Source organism: Aedes albopictus, chromosome 3 (genome assembly GCF_035046485.1).
Source record: "Aedes albopictus strain Foshan chromosome 3, AalbF5, whole genome shotgun sequence".
NCBI lineage: Eukaryota > Metazoa > Arthropoda > Insecta > Diptera > Culicidae > Aedes > Aedes albopictus.
Window position 1 is genome coordinate 250,398,838 of NC_085138.1, and position 19,359 is coordinate 250,418,196.

The window sequence follows — 19,359 nt, forward strand, 5'->3', positions numbered from 1 at the left end:
GGATGTTATGATAAAGTTGAAGAACTCATCATTTGGTCGCTGGAAAGATGTTAACCCTCGAGCGATCGCGCTGTTGTATTTTGTACAACACGATGAAAAAATCTCGCTTTTTGTACTCAGCATTAGCGTGGTGCTCACACAGGTAGTCAACCGCGCGAGTTACGGAAGGTTAAACTTATTTGAAATGCTTTTCACTCATCGCTCTGGTTTGTTCCGGTGCGATCCACTTTCCTCGGCATGATATGAAATGCAAATATGTTGCCGAACTTCGAGCGAAGGTCACCCACCGGAAACAGACTTATTAATTTCATTTTTGGCACACGCTTCATGGTAGAAGTTGTGACTTACCACCTCCATCATCCATCCATCAACAGTAATGAAAGTTCCTAATTTTGTTATATTGATCAAACTTCCACCGAAATGAGTGACTCAAAACCGAGAGGGACGTTCTTTCCGTTTTATTGTTGTAATACGCAACAAATTTCCTTTTTATTACGATAGTCAATGGCCATAAATTTCGGAGAATCGATTTCGGACAACGTTCAACGACGAAGGGGGTTTATTTGGCAGACAATGCGTGATCACATAAAACAAGGGGGTGTTGTGGGCGTTGTTGTTCCCATACTTGGGCATGGCTATCATCCTATCGTTGAGCGAAACATACATACATGAGGTGGACTGATTTTTATTGGCAGCGGGGTAGTTCCCTGTTCGTCGTTTATTTTTAAAAGGTAAATAATAAATTAATGGTAGAAACTGGTACAAAGGAAACAGGTAATAAGTTTTATCATTTGTGTATAAAATTTGTGTATATAGTCAGTCACTGGGTTTATTCAACTGAAGATGTTTGTACGTCAAGGGTTACGGGGTATCGCATATGGAAAAGCTTCTGATGTCTGGGCGTATAGTTCTCCTCGGACTTGGCTGAAATGTGAAACACGCTATATTATAAACAGTATTCTATGAATTACGAAGATCTAATTGTATCATGATTGTAACCGAAGTAAAATGATGATTAAAATGATTCATTTAGTGTTAAATAGGAACAAGCAATTCAACTGAAATAGATAATGATGAATTATGAATTTCAAGAACTTACTCTTTTCGGTGTTCTATGTAGCCCATCTTGAATCCACTTGGGTACTCTGCTACAGGATCTCTCAGCATAATGCAGTCAAGTGGCCTCGATTCAGCGAAGAAATTCGTTTCAAATGCCAAATTATAGAACACTGGACACAATCCGTGAGAACCTAATGGTGGTTTCCCTGAAGCTGGCTGCCTGAAGCCACACTGACCCATTCGCCAGTCCTGATGGCATTTGTTCATCAATTTCGTACCTTTGTCGATGCTGGTATGAATACATTGTACATTCTTTGCGGCATTCCGGAAGTGGATTCCCTTGAAGAATCGATCCTGGTCGAAACCGACGCCAGCCATGTCGCAGGTATCGATAGCTTCGATGGCATTGAAGCCGACCTGATTGCCCACGTCCAGCACCAGTTGACCTCCGAAGCTAAAGCCGAACATGAACAGTTTGTCGAACTGGACTCCTTCGTACTGTAGTATTCGTACGAATTTAAGCAGAACTGAGCTTATTTCGTCAAACCTTCGGAACAAATAAGGGTAGCCATTGCTCGAGAATGTAGAGTAGTCCATGCAGATGACGCATCCTCCTCGGTATGTGTCCAAATTGCGTTGAAGGTCTTTCACCCAGAAGGTTTCGTAGCAGTTTTCATGCCAACCGTGTACGATTATGGCGAATTTGCTCGATACAGAACATTCAGTATTGGACAGAAGTGGCGTATTTCTCAGGGTGGTAGTTTTGGTCAAATTGTTCCTGAAATATTGAATCAAATCTGGTGTTAGAAAAATAGGAGAGGATAGAAATCTAGAGTTTGCATATTAACATAAAAATCACCCTAAAATAGAATAAATATAACATGAAGCTCCCTACATGTCTCAACTCAACATAAGCTCAACTTTTCTTAACCGCTTTTCTTATCAAATCAAACTGCTAGCTTTAGGCACGGTAAAGGCTGGGTTGGGTATGCTGCGCAATACAGATCCCATTGTGATCCACTAGCCTCTGCCCAGCAACTCCTTTGCCTACCTCCACGTGGTACCGGCCGGAAACTACAAGACGAGCAACCTTAGGGAAGATCGGGTAACCAATCCCGGTGGGAACTTTGGTCGTAAGCTGACAGCGAAGGGGGAGGGGTTTGCTTCGGCAAACCTGAGCGTCTGTTCTCCAGGAGAATCGGCTCACAACAGCGTCTGATCCCCACGTTAGAGGCGACTGATCAACATTCGAGTTCCAGGGAAGGACTCTAAGATCAATTGTGCACTATAGCCCTCCGGAAAGTAGGGAGTGGGTGTCAGGCCCTACGAACCAGCCGTAAAAAACCCATTGTAACGGTAAATCAGCAACAGAATAATACGCACCGAGACCAACGGCAACAACCCCAGTGAACAAGAAGGACTTGCGATTGGAAACTCGGTACGTGGAACTGCCGATCTCTCAACTTCATTGGGAGCACCCGCATAATCGCCGATCTACTGAAGGACCGCGGGTTCGGCATCGTAGCGCAGCAGGAGGTGTGTTGAACAGGATCCAGGTGCGAACGTTTAGAGGTAATCATAGCATCTACCAGAGCTGCGGTAACAAACGAGGACTGGGAACAGTTTTCATCGTGATTGGTGATATGCAGAGGCGCATAATTGGGTGGTGGCCGATCGACGAAAGAATGTGCAGGTTGAGGATCAAGGGCCGATTCCTCAACTTCAGCATATTAAGCGTGCACAGCCCACACTTCGGAGTTCGGAAGCACTGATGATGACAAGAACGCATTTTACGCGCAGCTCGAACGCGAGTACAACCGCTGCCCAAGCCACGACGTCAAGATCATCATAGGAGTTTTAAACGCTCAGGTAGGTCAGAAGGAGGAATTCAGACCGACGATTGGAAAGTTCAGCGCCCACCATCAGACGAATGAAAACGCCCTACAACTTATTGATTTCACCGCCACCAAAAACATTGCCATACGTAGCCTCCCTTATCGTTACACCTGGAGATCACCACAGCAGACGGAATCTCAAATCGACCATGATTTGATTGACGGATGGCACTTCTTTGACATTAATGACGTCAGGACATATCGTGGCGCCAACATCGACTATCTGGTGATGGTCAAACTGCGCCCAAAACTCTCCGTCAGCAACAATGTACGGTACCGGCGACAGCCACGGTACAACCTAGAGCGACTGAAACAACCCGATGTCGCCTCAGCATACGCGCAGAATCTCGAGGCCGCGTTGCCAGACGGGGGCGAGCTCGATGAGGCCCGTTACAAACAGAAGCGGAAAAAGCAGACCCGCCTCTTTCGGGAGAAAAAAAAACGCCGCCTGAAAGAAGCGGAGTGCGAAGAAATGCAACTATACTGTGCCGTTCCCAAGAAACACGGAAGTTCTACCAGACGCTCAATGGATCCCGCAACGGCTTCGTGAGGAAGATTGGAAGGAAGGGGTAATCTGCCATTTGGAATGTGAGAACTTCAGAGCGATCATATTTTAAATGTTACCTACAAAGTGCATCATCTTCTTCGTGTGTCACCTAAAACGAATGAGTTCGTGGGAAGTTATCAAGCTGGCTTCATCGAAGGCCGGTCGACCACGGACCAGATCTTCATCGTACGGCAAATCCTCCAGAAATGCCGTGAATACCAGGTCCCAATGCACCACCTGTTCATCGACTTCAAAGCAGCATATGACAGTATCGATCGCGCAGAGCTATGGAGAATCATGGACGAAAACGGCTTTCCTGGGAATCTGACTAGACTGCTTAAAGCAACGATATACGGTGTGCAAAACTGCGTAAGGGTTTCGGGTGAACTATCCAGTTCATTCGAATCTCGCCGGGGACTGTGAAAAGGTGATGGACTCTCATGCCTACTCTTCAACATCGCTCTGGAAGGTGTGATGCGAAGAGCCGGACTCAACAGCCGGGGAACGATTTTCACAAAATCCGGTCAATTTGTGTGCTTTGCGGACGACATGAACATTATTGCAAGAGCATTTGGAACGGTGGCAGAACTGTACACCCGCCTGAAACGCGAAGCAGCAAAGGTCGGACTGGTGGTGAATGCCTCAAAAACCAAGTACATATGCTGGTAGGCAGAACCGAACACGACCGGATCCGTCTGGGTAGTAGTGTTACGATAGACGGGGATACTTTCAAGGTGATGAGGAATTCGTCTACCTCGGATCATTACTGACGGCTGACAACAACGTGAGCCGAGAAATTCGGAGACGCATCATCAGCGAAAGTCGGGCCTACTACGGGCTCCAGAAGAAACTGCGGTCGAAAAATATTCACCCACGCACCAAATGCACCATGTACAAAACGGTAATAAGACCGGTGGTCCTCTACGGGCACGAGACATGGACCATGCTCGAGGAGGAACTGCAAGCACTCGGAGTTTTCGAGCGACGCGTGCTAAGGACGATCTTCGGCGGTGTGCAGGAGAACGGTGTGTGGCGGAGAAGGATGAACCACGAGCTCGCTGCACTTTACGGCGAACCCAGCATCCAGAAGGTGGCCAAAGCCGGAAAGATACGGTGAGCAGGGCATGTTGCAAGAATGCCGGACAACAACCCTGCAAAGCTGGTATTTGCAACTGATCCGGTTGGCACAAGAAGGCGTGGAGCGCAGAGAGCATGATGGGGAGACCAGGTGAAGCGTGACCTGGTGAGCAATGGGCGCGACCGAGGATGGAGAGCGGCAGCCACAAACCGAGTACTGTGGCGTACTGTTGATTATGTCTTGTCTTAATGATGTTGAACAAAAAAATGTAATGTAATGTATATGCTGGTAGGCGGAACCGAACACGACCGGATCCGTTCGGCAATATCAGGCTGGATTCATTGGTGAACGCTCAACGGACTAGATGTTCGCCCCACCACGATCGTTGCACGCAAGCAACTCAAGCATAATTTTTCAAATCGACGTATCTAACTTTTTCACTGATCTGAGTAAATTCATGGTCAATGTTGACGACCATTTCACTAAAATAGTTTTTTATAAAAAGACTTTTCATAAGTTTTTTCGTGCTTAACATCACCAGGGATATAGCACGCACTAGGTAAGAAACAAAACCTACTCATTCCATATAATTTTCACAATGAATTTTGACAAAAATACACATACACCGGGTTGGTTAGAGATACGTCATGCCAGATACGTCGCTTTTGTATGGTGCCAGTTTGGTGTATCTGTTACTTTTGATTTTGGCTAGATACGTCGTTTGGTTTTCTCATATATCAAAACGGTGTATCTATCAGTAAAGTTGTAAACATCAAAATAGTTAGATACGTCGTTTCGAAAAAATGACTTAGTTAAACAAATTAAGCAATAAATCATCAAACAGTGAAGTGGATTCTTCAATTTGCTTTATGAATGAAGCATGCAGCAGTTAACCCGGATTTGTTTACATTCTCGAGTTACGTCGGATTGAAAAGTTATACTTGAACTATTCTTTTCCTTCCATTGATCGTCTACCCATTCATAGTGTTGTGTACGCTCGACACCGCCACCGCCGAACAGTTCTCTCTAAAATAAAAACTCTCATTTTTTGGTAACACCCACACGGAAAGATCGATGTACACAGAGCAAGGAGTAACTTTCACGCAGCGATCGAAAAGACAAAAGATTTCATGCAAACTTGTTTGAAAATTCACGCAAATTTGTGTAACACCGGATCAGCACATTTTTTGTGCTGATCCAGTCGTACGCAAATATGAGTGAAAAATCCTTTGTCTTTTCGCAAGTTACTCATTCGCTGTGTACTTTCGTTTTAGGGTGCATGCCGCACAGGGACTGTGTTGGAAACACACATTTTTTTAAATTGCTCGGACGCTCACATTTTTGCCAAATATCAATTTACTATTACTTTAGAGCTTTTAGTAGAACTTGTTACTTCAGACTCTAGTTTAATTTAAAAACATTTCACTAATACTTCACATTTGCAAAAGAAAATAAAAAATGAATAACTCTTTTAAAGAAAACTAGAAAGGACGAGCAAATTCCTTTTAATTCTACTACTGTGCTTATCTTCGGACAGATAGGCCTATTTCGTCTGTGACTTACAGACTGTCCGAAAGATAAGCACAGTAGTAGAATTAAAAGGAATTTGCTCGTCCTTTCTAGTTTTCTTTAAAAGAGTTATTCATTTTTTATTTTCTTTTGCAAAAGTGAAGTATTAGTGAAATGTTTTTAAATTAAACTAGAGTCTGAAGATGAAGCAAATATCAATATTTTTCGGTATTTGAAGGTGGTTTATAAACCCAGTGAAAGAGATGAACCAGCCTAAGGCTGAAAGTCTCTAAAATAAAGCGAATTGAATTGAATTGAATTGAGTATAAACCCAGTGAGGTTGCCATGTCGAAATTATTGCAAAATACATCCTCATGTGAGCGTACGAGCAATTTTTAAAAATGTGTGTTTCCAACACAGTCATTGTGCGGCATGGATGCTTACTAAAAATGTGCAGGCCGAACACATTTTTGAGCGTAGCCGTTTTTGCGTGTTAAACTTCAACCTCCGACGTGTACGTACCGAAATATTATTATTGATTCGACCCCGACTTGTCCAAACGAACCGATACGAAATACAATACTGAAGTTTAGTTAGTCAAGTGCACAAACCGTGTTTCTATTCTATTAACAACAAAAAGCCGAAATTATACAGTCCACAATTCCAGTCGTGCTACCTGTCCCGAATTCCGATCACCCCGCAAAATCCCCGCTCCACGACGGAACAACATCCTTGTAGTAGTTCTCGAAAATTATTTTGATTGGACTTTTCGTTATTGAGATATCTCACAAATGGTATTTGAGAGCAACATAATTTGACTATTAACCCTCGAGCAGTCGCGTCTTTGACTACCTGCAGCGACGCCGCGCTCATGCTGTGTACCACATGCGTGCATTTTTTTATGGTGCGTGTACTCAGTACACGACGCGACCGCTCCCGGGTTAAGGAGACATTTAACTCAGTACTTCTCAATCAATTTCTCAGTCGTCTGTCCACCGATTTTGGGTTCTCTTAGCACCAAAATTTGGTGATTTAAACAAAGCTACATCTACATCACAGATAAACAGATGTAACACCTAGAACAAGTCTTTCGCCCAGTTCATACTACCATTACCAGGTGGAAATGTTTCACGAAACACTGTGTTGTGCAATATCGAAAAAATAATAATGAAAAACGCTCTAGTTCGAATTGGAAATCTTATATATAAAATCCCAGCGTCTGTCTGTCCGTAACGCTTTGAAATGTTTTGTTGAAATGTTTCACCATAGTTGTATCAAATTTCTAAAAGGTACGAGAAAATTCTGAATGTTTTTTGACTTTCTAGGAATAATAAGAAGAACCTTCTGGAATGTTCTGGAACATCAATATTCTAAAAATTCTAAGAACTTTCTGGAAGTTCCAGAAAATAAATAACGTTCTGGAATGCTCTAAAATATGGAACTTCTTAAATTTTCGAGAATCCCCTTGAAGTTTCTGGACGCTTCAGAAAGAAGAAGAAGCTTCTGCAGCATTATGGAACACCTTTTTTTTTGCGTAACGTCCCAACTGGGACAAACCCTGCTTCTCAGCTTAGTGTCTATAAGCTCAGTTATTAACTGAGAACTTCGGCTTCTAATAACCACTTCTAAGTTGTTAAACGTTTTAGAAAATAACCTTCTAGAATGTTCCAGAGCATGAAACTTAATTATATTGGGAAAAGCGACGAGCAAGGAACCAAAAAAGAATCTTCAAGAATGTTCTGGAACATAAAAATCCATAAAATTTCCAGAAACCTCCTGAAAGATACTGAACGTTACAAAAGTAAAACAATCATCTGAGATATTCAGGATATCACACTTCCTCAAATATCGAAAACTTTCTGTGCGTTACTGAACGTTTCAATCAGAGAAAGGAGAAGAACCTTCTGGAATGTTCTGTACACTTTTCATTCATAATTTCTAGAACTTTCTGGAAGTTAATGAAAGTCCAAGAAAGAAGTAAAGGGCCTTCTAAAATGTTCTGGCACACCAAAATTCATTAAATTTCGAGACCTTTCTAGAGATTACTGAATGTTTCAGAAAGAAGAATAATAATCTACGAAAATGTTCTAGATAATCAAAATTTCTAGAACTTTCGAGAAGTTACTGGACAACAACAAGATAAAGACCTTCTGCAAACTTTTTTAAATTTACGAAAAGTGTCTGAGAGTTTGTGAACGTTCCAGAAAGAATGAAAAATACCCTTTAAGAAGGTTCTAGAACAACCAAATTCATAAAATGTTTGAGAAATTTCTGGAAGCTACTGAGCATTCCAAATGAAAACAGAAAAATCTCTAGAATATTCTGGAACATTAAACTTCCCAGGTACTCTCCAGAAGTTAATGAATGTTTCAGAAAGAATAAGAAAGCTAACCTTCTGGAATTTTCTGGAACATTTTTTTTAATGCCGATTATGTTCGGGGAGTTTGTCAACGTTCAAGAAAAAAAATGTCAAATGGACCTTCTGAAAAGTTCTGGAAAATCAGAATTCATTAAATTTTGAGAACTTTCTGGAGATTACTAAACGTTTAAGAGAGAAGCATTCTGGAGAGAGATTTTAGAATGTTCTCGAAAACAGTTTCATTGAAGAAGTGTAACTGGAATTTTAAAAACATTTTTTTCTAGCTAACGTGGCTAGCCACGTCGAGTCAGCCAGTCATATGATAATACTCTAGGATATGCATACAACATTCCATTTTAGTGAGTCATTTGATTTTGTAGTCATTTAATTAAAGGCATGAATCAAGTAAGACCCATGGATGGCAAATAATACACAATATATCAACAATTTATATCCGAGAAATCAAGGCGTGCTTTCACGGATTTGGGATCACATGGCAGCAAATGAATGTTAGGATCTATTTGTACTATGATTTTTATTTTTATCTCGATTGAACATGTAGTTAGAGAAACAATAATTAAACAAGAACATGAAATATTTGATAACTTCTAAGAACAGTACTTTCTTTATTGCATATTCTTTTAGGAATACGAATTAATTTTCAAGAATATACGAAATAATTGAGTTATATGTATGTATACGAACAATAAAAGAATAATTTTGTCGATCTATTGGACTATCACACTATTTTTGGTACGCATAAAAAGTGTGATAAAAGTGCACATTTACCTCGGATCGTCTCGACGTATTCGGTGCACCGAAGACCCCAATTTGATCTGACGTAAACAAAACCAGCACACCTGATCTTCTTATTTTAAGCTTATTACGAGTGAGCAAGAACAGAATAATGAAATGCACTGTTATGTGAAGCTTGCTTCTTGAGATTTGTGCGTTTGAAGTTCTGATGCACTGTTGAAGCGGGATTTCAAGACGTTTGTCCTTAAGGTGTGTGCATACCATGGTGATAGTCCAATTTGGGGTGTAGTCAGCAAAAATGTATGGATGTTTTTTTTTACCTTGTATAGTGTTTTCTGAAAGTTTTTCGAAGAACATAAGGGTCGCACACGCATAATTGTGAGCGAGCTGTAAAGGCAACTCTACACGCGGTGAATGGAGAGTTTCGTTTACTTCTTTCTGTTGGCTTAACTATTAACGCTACGTCAGTAGGGGGTTGTGGGGCAAGATGGCCACCCTAAGCTTAGGCGCCTTGGGAGCATATACTTTCATTAGAATATGGCTACAGTGACGATTCGTTCGTTGAGAGCTCGTTAGATGGGCTGTCTCGATGGTTGAATGTTCACTGGTTGGGGCAAAACCCAACTAAAAAGCACTGTCAATGTCAAAATAGATGTCAAAACGAGTTTGACGTCTGACCGCCGTCGCATCACAGCTCCTGTATACAGAACGTTTACGCAAGTATGTGAGTGTTCCGTGACGTATTTCTCGTCACTTGCGTGTGTCTAGAGCATTTTGATCAGTTGTTAGTTGCCCCAACGAACGAACACGATTCGCTAATCGGGGCGCAGTCGTGACCCATCCAGCGAATCCGGACTGTATTTAACACTTATCCTCTTTGTTTCATGTCTTTTCTATCTTCTTAACACAAAAAAGCATTTTATTGTGCACTACGAATGCAAAATAAATTCATTTAAAAAATTCTACTTTCAACATAGAATTTTTGCCATATGGGGCAAGATGGCCACCCCATCGGGGCAAGGCGGCCACAGAGCTAAATTTTTACAATTAGTGTGTTTCAATCCCTAAGAAACGTTCAATAAACCAAGGTCGAATCACCCGCACCACTTTGCCTACAGAGGGTGTGGTATTTGCCAACATTTTCTTTATGATAATGTTTGAAATAAAATTGATAGAAATTTCTTCGAAAATGTTCTAGGATTCGGTCCATGTTTTCAACAAACTTGTTTCTCTCGAAATGATTTATCTGCAGATACATTACTAGTCTTTTCTTGCATTATATGTACTGTAACTCAACGTCTTGTATCTAACCCCGTTTTGGCGGTTTTAACTATGATCTTCCAGCCCTGCGCCAAAATATTCAATGAAACCAATCACCGTTCAACACCAAATAACTTCAAAGTTGTTCTGAGGTATCATCACCGACGAACCGGCGACGTGACAGTGGCGATTCAAAACTGTCCCCCCCCCCCCCCCCAAATTTAACGGTCGACCAGCGAAGCGAGCGATCGCTTCTGTCAAATCAGCGCAGACGCGAACCGTTTGCTATATGAACACACGGGGGTTTGGTGTCGAGCTATGCAATCATCGCGAGCCGTTATAGAGGTGGCGATAGTGTTCGGCTATTTTTCATCCATCGCAACAAATTTGAATATATTTGTTCTAGCTGTCACGTCGGTTCGTCGGTGGTATCATCTCCATCGCAGTTAATTTTAACTGCTCCAACTAATATGAAATAATAATTTTCTGTGGTTTTGCAGTATCTCTAAATATCAATAACAATTTTGAGGCTGCTTTAGATTGGTTTTCGGATGGCTACATAGACCTTACCACAGGTGGCCATCTTGCCCCGAATGATAACGATACGTTTATCATTTTTTATATTGTATAATTAATTTAAAACATTGAAATTTTTTGTCGAGGTTTAACAACAGTCACATATAGATACCATTAAAAATTAAAAATAATTTTTAAAACGATGTTATTTCATTACTAATCCTTAAAATCAGATGACCTAATACTATAAGAAAACACTGTTTTTTACCACTCAAACTTCAAACACTATTTTATAGCAGATTTTTCAAACTCATAGTAACTTTTTCGCACATTATAAACATTAAGCATTGTTTATAATCACATCCCATGCAGAAAATATTTTTATGTTGCGAATTAATGCTTAAAACACAGGGTGGCCATCTTGCCCCATATGGCCATCTTGCCCCACAAACCCCTACATCCTTCGACAAAATTTCAGGTAAAACAAATATAAAAAAGTCTTCCATACATTTTATTTTGATTAGATGCTTTTGAAGAGAGTTAAAGTTAAGGAAGTAAGGTTATTGTTTATGTATTTAAGAACTACCCCATTAGAATAATAATTTGTGCCTTGTTTGCAAAAATCATTTAATTGAAAAGTCCCGGTAATAGTGATAAGTATATATAAATAAAAATGTTTGTTAGGTAGATAAATCGTAATTGAAGAACCGAGTGATGTCACTCAGTCCACTTCAGGCAGTGCATTCTAACAGATGAAAGAAGAATAAACAGATACGCAAAGCACTCAAAGCACATAAAACAAACCTGCCCCCGCGGAGCCTAGTCGGTTACCTTCACCACCTTAGCAAAAACACTCGTTACCCATGGTAGAACCGAAAAATCACATGTTGTTCGAAGATCGAGCTTATAATAGGTGTTCGCTCCTGTCCCACGGCGGCCTCTGCCAGATCACTTTCACTTATCTCCATTTGGGCAAAGTCCTCACTTGCCTGTTCCGCTGTCTCGCTATGGATTTGATTCGTACTGGTGGCATTGTTCGTACCGCCCAATTGGAAAAGTTCGTTACCATCGACGGTGTCCTGCAGTCTGAACGTGGGTGTGAAACCATTTACAGCCAACTCACGCAATGCACGCAAATGATTCCGCCGAACAACTCTCAGATCGACGCGGCTCTTGAGTCGATCGAACACGCGAACGGATGTGACGAAAGAATTGCACAAAACTACCACCGCAAGAACCACCACTAGAAGAATCGACTTTGATCGTAGCATCTTCGAATGCCTAAAGGCAACTATGTCTCGAAACCCATTCAGGTATCTACAGAAGTGAGTCTTGCAGCGAATTGGTTTGGTTGTTTAAATGTACGGTAGTGGTGGCGCGAATTTCACACGATGGAGGACCATTTTACGGCGCACCAACAGCCCCCCGTATCTGTCCGTCGTCAGGTTCGATTGGTGGAGCACAATGGTGCCAAAAAGTTGATAAATGTATGCACCCAAAAGGGCGGTTGTACCTTTTTCGAAATTTATTGAGTGGGTTCCGAGTTACAATGCACCAAAATACTGGAACTGGTGCATCCTACGTTGTGCACGTTAACCCTACCTAAGATGTGCTAAGATGTTAGGCTAGGCGCACCATGATGACGTAGTGTACGTTAAGCGTGCCTGTCTGGATCATATTGATCCCGTCATCCTACTAGGGTTGAAGAGTGCATTGAGTTTTGAATGACATTTTTTGATTTTTTGTCGACATTTCCTCTTTTCTGACCAAGAAAATAACTTTGACGACAAACTTACTAGTAGTTATTATTATTTTTCATCAATAGTTAAGTACAAAAAATTCGAAGTACATAAAGTTTCCTAAACGTTACAATTAATGAAGTTCTTGTAACTTGTATGAAATATAAGCACAAATTCCAGTAGTTTTCTTTAGGCCCAAAAGTGTTAAACAAACCTGTCCACAATGCCGGTATTTCAGTAGAAGAAAAAACTCCACTTTATTGATAGGATCCATCATCTGGCGGGAAGCCTCTCAACCAACCAACCAACCATTGCAAGGTAAACAACGTTCAGCGGAAAGACTTGTGTGACCGATATATTATACAAACCCGTCATCGCCGGATGAATCATTAGCATAACTGCACTGCAAACTTGGACGAAAACGAAACTACAACGATTCTCCTGTTTTGGCCAGACAACAGTAAGCCTTCGACACAGGTCTTTTTTTTATCTTCGGCTGGAGGTTTGGCGACATTATGTGTGCAAACGAATCGGTAATTGCCCGTCTGAATGCAATCTTCAGTGTGTTTTGTTGTTTCCTTCCTTATGCGATGAGTAAGTCGATGCGATGGATGTTTCCTTAGCCATATCTTCTGCGAACCAATGCGAATGGAACGAACGTTACGTGAACTTGGTTGGATCTAACAAAAAGTCAGGAGATCTCAAACGCGATTGTAACCCTGAACTTGAAATCTGAAGCTGATCATGTATCACCATCATCGATCTTGTTTCATCAATAATGTGGCACGATGATGAGGCGATTCGTCTAGACCTATCATTAAGTTGTATTGTTATTTGAATGATTAGAACTAAAAGTCATTTTTTTAGGAAACTGCTCAACCAAATCGAAAAAAATAAAATTAGCAAAATGATGTTTTGAACCATTGAAGTTAAATTCAAGTATTTGAGGATGTCTGGGATCTCTTATAACTACATTAATCAATGGCAAATGTACCATCACCTCACCATACCTCATTGGTTTGGTTTTTCGGCTGTTCGAGTCCGTATGAAGTTGATCATCAATATTAACTTCTTTTCTCGATCAGCCTAGATAGCTGTGTAGTGTCGGTAGCGATTGTCTCAATTGGCTAAGAATAACACTACGGACCGTCTGTTCCGGTGGTAAGAATCCACCAACAGTTGACCCCTAATTCATGGTGTGATGCGGCTTTATGCTTACCGTGCCTAGGAATGAATGGCTAGGGGGGTCTAATAAAAACCTAACCGCTAACGGAGCCTGTGGAGTACCAGGGCGCCCTCCACAGTATGTAGCCCTTACTGCGCTAACCGGAGCAATGGTGCAGTGGACCTTGTGTTTCTCCGAGACAATCAGCTGCCCTTCTTTAGTCTCACTTGAGGCTAAATAAGGGCGGGATTATGAAGATGTTGTTAATTAGTTTAAATTTTCACCTATATGGTTTCGCATTATGCGATTTACACAGTGTATTCTGTGTATCCTCGCCTTTGGCGTTTTCCAATCGATACCGATTTGGTTTTATTGTTGCTGTTCTTTGTGGTGCTACTGTTGCGAAGAGTTTAATCTTACCTAGTTTGGGTAGTGGCTACGGTTAGGATAGCTCAGATCAATCTTCAGCATAAAAGAACAGCAACGATCAATCTTTGCAGACTTATGCAAAATGGTACAGCCCAAGTGGCCTTGGTACAAGAACCTTACTTTCGTAAGGGAAATTTCTACCTAGGAAACCTTGTGAACCCGGTGTTTGCCACTTTCAGTAAACATGAAATGGCAAACTCGCGTGTCATGCCTCGAGCCTGTGTGCTTGTCAACAACGCAATAGTTGCTACACTCATCTCTGAACTAACCACCAGAGATGTATGTGCTATCACAATTGATGTATCTGTTGGAAACCTCAACAGGAAATACGTCTATTGTTCTGTGTATTTACCACATGATGAACCATCCCCTACGGATGCTTTCAAACAAGTCATCGCATACTGCATTTCAAAAGGCCTTCCGCTAATTGTTGGCAGTGATGCTAATGCTCACCATATCATCTGGGGCAGCTCAGACATTAACTTGAGAGGCTCCAGTTTGATGGAGTACTTAAGTAGTACAGATCTTGCATTACTTAACATAGGCAAAAGCCCAACCTTCATGGTATCTGCTAGAGAGGAAGTGTTAGATATAACGCTTTGCTCTAGCAGAATTAGTCACGAGCTGACCAATTGGCATGTGTCAGATGAAGAATCTTTATCTGACCATCACTATATTTTTTTTGAACATTTAAATGTTACTTCGCAAACATTGCGTTTCAGGAATCCTCGGTCAACAAACTGGGATCTTTATACTGATTTGGTTGCAGCCAAATTTCATGGATATTCACCATCCATTGACACTCCAAGTGATTTAGATGATGCCGTTGATACTACAACGACCTTCATCATGGAAGCTTTTGAAGAAGCATGCCCTCTACGGTCTGTGAAGATCACAAGAGGAACCCCTTGGTGGAACTCTGATCTGGCGAAACTCAGGAAACAATGTAGAAAGAGTTGGAACAGACGACGTTCGGCTGGTTCGGAGGCTTTCAGGTCGGCTCGCAAGGCCTACAGGAAAGCTCTCCGGTCTGCTGAACGATCCGGCTGGAAAAACCTTTGTACAAATGTTTCCAGCTTGAGTGAAGTCAGTCGGTTAAACAAAATCCTTGCGAAATCTAAGGATTTCCGGGTGAACGAACTTCGTTTGCCAAATGGCGATCTGACTTCCTCTGATGAGGAAGTTCTGGAATGCTTATTCAGCACACACTTCCCTGGATGTGTGGATATTACATCTTCGGATGATCCTGATGTCTTTTCTTGTAGTTATGATTCTTTAGCTTCGGCTCGGAGTATTGTAACTATAGAATCGATTGAGTGGGCTCTTAATAGCTTTGCTCCTTTCAAATCTCCTGGGGCAGATGGGATTTATCCTATTTTGCTTCAGAAGGGATTTGATTATTTCAAACATGTTTTGAAAAAATTACTTGTTTGCAGTTTTGCTACAGGGTATATTCCCAAATCCTGGAGGGATATTACTGTAAAGTTTATTCCGAAAGTGGGTCGTGCGTCGTATGAAGAAGCAAAGAGTTTCAGACCTATCAGTTTGACCTCTTTTCTTCTGAAATGCTTAGAACGCATTGTGGATCATCATATCCGTGATGTTCATCTGGCCAACGTGCCTCTTCATGTGAACCAACATGCCTACCAATCTGGTAAGTCCACTGTGACTCTTTTACACAAGGTTGTTTACGATATCGAGAAAGCATTCGCTCAAAAGCAATCTTGTTTGGGTGTTTTCTTAGATATCGAGGGTGCCTTTGACAACGTGCCTTTCGATGCCATATTGGAAGCCGCACGGAGTCATGGTATATCTCCAATGATTTCCAATTGGATTCACCAAATGCTCAAAAACCGATATCTCTTCTCGACATTGCGTCTAGCAGGGATTAGGAAATTGAGTGTTTGTGGATGCCCCCAAGGGGGAGTCTTATCACCGCTTTTGTGGAATCTCGTAGCAGATACGCTATTGAGGCAACTCAATAAGGACTGTATCGGAAATTAACTATAAACATTCAGGATGCTCTATCTCGAAGCATGTTTGGTCTTATCATTTCGATTCTTCGATCAAATCTTCACAATACAGTCAAGTTTAGAACAGCCTGATAAAAATTGAAAAATGTTTAGCATTATTGAAAATATTGTAGAATGAATACATCTCACAAATTAAAGTTTTGGACAAATTGTTGTTTTTTAAAGATTTTTCAGCGTTTCAATAACCTGTAGCGAATAAAACTTGTACGGCGAAAAATCCAAAAAATATTAATTATTGTTAGCAGTTATGTACACATAACATATCATCGAACACCAACTTAAAAAAAAATATTTATGATCGAAAAACCCTCAACATTTAAAAATTGGCCTATCCTAAAAAAACACTAATTTTTTGTCGAACTTTGACAGTCTGTTTTAAATATCTTCAAAGGTTATACAATTCCGTTCTCTACTAAAGCTACCTTGTCGTTAAGTTTGAAAACATTTCCAATTAAAAAAATTGAAATATCAATTTGATGTATTTTTTATTTGCGTAAATCGTGCTTTGAATGAGTATCAAAAAATGGGGTCTCTGAAAAATGACCTTTTTTCATTTTTAAGAATTGCACTAAAATGGAGTCGAGTTTTTTCTTGAAAATAATTTTTTACCTATATTATGAGCAATCTGGGAAAGAATATATTTGCGCTAAAATATTTTAAAAAATCAAAAAAATTTCCATTTTTTCCGCAGTTTCAAATTTTTAAGAAATGTCCAAAATTTCAAGATCATGCGTTTAAACTTTGGGATTGATGTCCATGTAAAATAATTATTTTTACAAAAGCAAAAGTGCCATTCCTTTTTCTGAGGATTTATATAGTACCTCCAAAAATAAAAATATTTATAACTCGAATAAATTATTTTTTAGGATGTTTTGATCATATATAGTTAATTTCCGATACACTCCTTAATAGCGGTTTTCCTACTTATGGTTTTGCCGACGACTACCTAACATTGTTAGTTGGTATGTGCATCAGCACCCTTTTCGACCTGATGCAAAACGCCCTTCAGGTAGTTGAGGGTTGGTGTCGCCAATATGGCCTTTCGGTTAATCCGAGTAAAACATCTATTGTTCTTTTCACGGAAAGGCGAAACCGTAATGGCGTTCGACCTTTGCGTCTCTTTGATTCTGAAATCGATGTGACTGAACAGGTAAAGTACGTTGGGGTCATTCTTGATTCCAAGCTTTCCTGGACACCTCACATTGAGTTCAGAATCAAGAAAGCTTGTATGGCCTTCGGGCAATGCCGGCGTACTTTTGGTACAACTTGGGGTCTAAAACCCAAGTATATCAAATGGATTTACACAACTGTGGTTCGGCCAATATTGGCTTATGGATGTCTTGTGTGGTGGCAAAAGGGTGAAGTGAGAACGGTCCAATCAAAATTAGGCCATCTCCAAAGGATGTGCTTAATGGCGATGTCTGGAGCGTTCTCTTCAACTCCTACGGCAGCGCTAGAAGTTCTCTTTGACGTTGCCCCACTACACATTCATCTCAAACAAGAAGTCCTTTCTTGCACTTACCGGTTACGGGTACTCGGTCTACTAGAGGAAACTCCTGTGAACCGCAGTTCAACACACACCTCGTTGTTTCCACTTTTGGTGAATTGGGACAAAATTGTCCTTGCTCCAAGTGATCTTACAATTGCTTGTAATTTTCCTTATAGGACATTTTCCACGAAATTCCCTTCCCGGGAAGAGTGGACATCTGGTTATCTGGAAAGAAGTATTTCAGACGGCATCGTATGTTACACTGATGGCTCCCTTCTCGAAGGTCGAGCAGGTGCTGGTGTTTATTCTCGTGAGCTAAGGCTGTATCAGTCTTACTCACTTGGTAAACACTGCACCGTTTTTCAGGCCGAAATCTTTGCTCTTATGTGCGGAGTGCAATCAGCACTTCAGCAGCACGTAATGGGCAAAGTAATATACTTCTGTTCAGATAGCCAGGCTGCTATTAAAGCACTTGCTTCGGCCAATTCCAGGTCGAAGATAGTTATCGCTTGTCGAACTCAAATCGAGGAGCTGAATTCAGCAAACGTTGTTCACCTTCTATGGGTACCTGGTCATTCTTGCATCGCTGGAAATGAATTGGCTGATGAGTTAGCTCGCTCTGGAGCATCACATGACTTCATTGGCCCTGAGCCAGCTATTCCGATATCGAAGTGTTGGATTAAGCTTCAGATTCACATCTGGGCTGTCACTCAACACAGACAATATTGGAATAGTTTGGAGTCATGTCGTCAAACCAAATTGTATAGTGCTGAGCCATCTCTACGGGTGGCGAAGTATCTAACTAATCTGTCTAAGCAGAATTGCAGCATGCTGGTCAAAGCATTGACTGGCCACTGCCAACTCAGCTATCACATGGCGAATATTCAGCAAGCTGATTCATTTGCCTGTGATAGCTGTGAATCCGATTATGGAACTTCGTATCATTTGATATGTAACTGTCCAGTTTTCGCGCAACTGCGTTTCCGAGTATTCGGTTAACACTTATTAAGTGAAACTGACTTCAGAAACCTGAATCTTCAGGATATTCTGTTGTTCTTAACCCGCTGTGGTAAAGAGCTATAGGCTCTCTTTCGCTTTATGCGTTATTACAGTGCCCTTTTCAGGGCGCTGTTTGAACCCATTGTGGTACGCTTGTGCGTTAGTACCCTCTTCCAGGGTATTTTTCCTATTTCCCTACCTGTCCCTATCCCCATCCAAATCCTTTTTCCTTCCTTTTCCCTCAGGTAGATGATGAAATAGGCTGTTATTTTGGCGATGGCACAAATGTCCCAAATGGAGGATAACGTGCCTCTGGAGCCGGCCTTCTGATACCTGATCATTAAGTTGTATTGTTATTTGAATGATTAGAACTAAAAGTCATTTTTTTAGGAAACTGCTCAACCAAATCGAAAAAAATAAAATTAGCAAAATGATGTTTTGAACCATTGAAGTTAAATTCAAGTATTTGAGGATGTCTGGGATCTCTTATAACTACATTAATCAATGGCAAATGTATCATCACCTC

The 19,359-nt window shown here is 41.0% G+C and overlaps 1 protein-coding gene across 1 annotated transcript; it reads right to left on the reverse strand.

Annotated features, from left to right (window-relative positions):
• Positions 1 to 217: 217 nt before the first annotated feature.
• On the reverse strand, positions 218 to 12,465 carry LOC109422256 (uncharacterized). The gene is made up of 3 exons (XM_019696867.3): positions 11,841 to 12,465; positions 1,100 to 1,837; positions 218 to 924 (listed from the first exon to the last, which is right to left on the reverse strand). The coding sequence occupies exons 1-3, from the start codon at positions 12,248 to 12,250 to the stop codon at positions 855 to 857; spliced, it is 1,218 nt and encodes a 405-aa protein (XP_019552412.3). The 5' UTR covers positions 12,251 to 12,465; the 3' UTR covers positions 218 to 854.
• Positions 12,466 to 19,359: the final 6,894 nt, after the last annotated feature.

Bases quoted from the DNA above. Each gene is read 5' to 3' on its own strand.
- LOC109422256 (XM_019696867.3), bottom strand. From the start codon at position 12,250: ATGCTACGATCAAAGTCGATTCTTCTAGTGGTGGTTCTTGCGGTGGTA. The intron at 1,838-11,840 runs GTAACGAGTGTT...TCAATATTTCAG, and splicing joins ATTTTTCGGTTCTACCATGG to GAACAATTTGACCAAAACTA. The intron at 925-1,099 runs GTAAGTTCTTGA...TTCACATTTCAG, and splicing joins TACATAGAACACCGAAAAGA to CCAAGTCCGAGGAGAACTAT.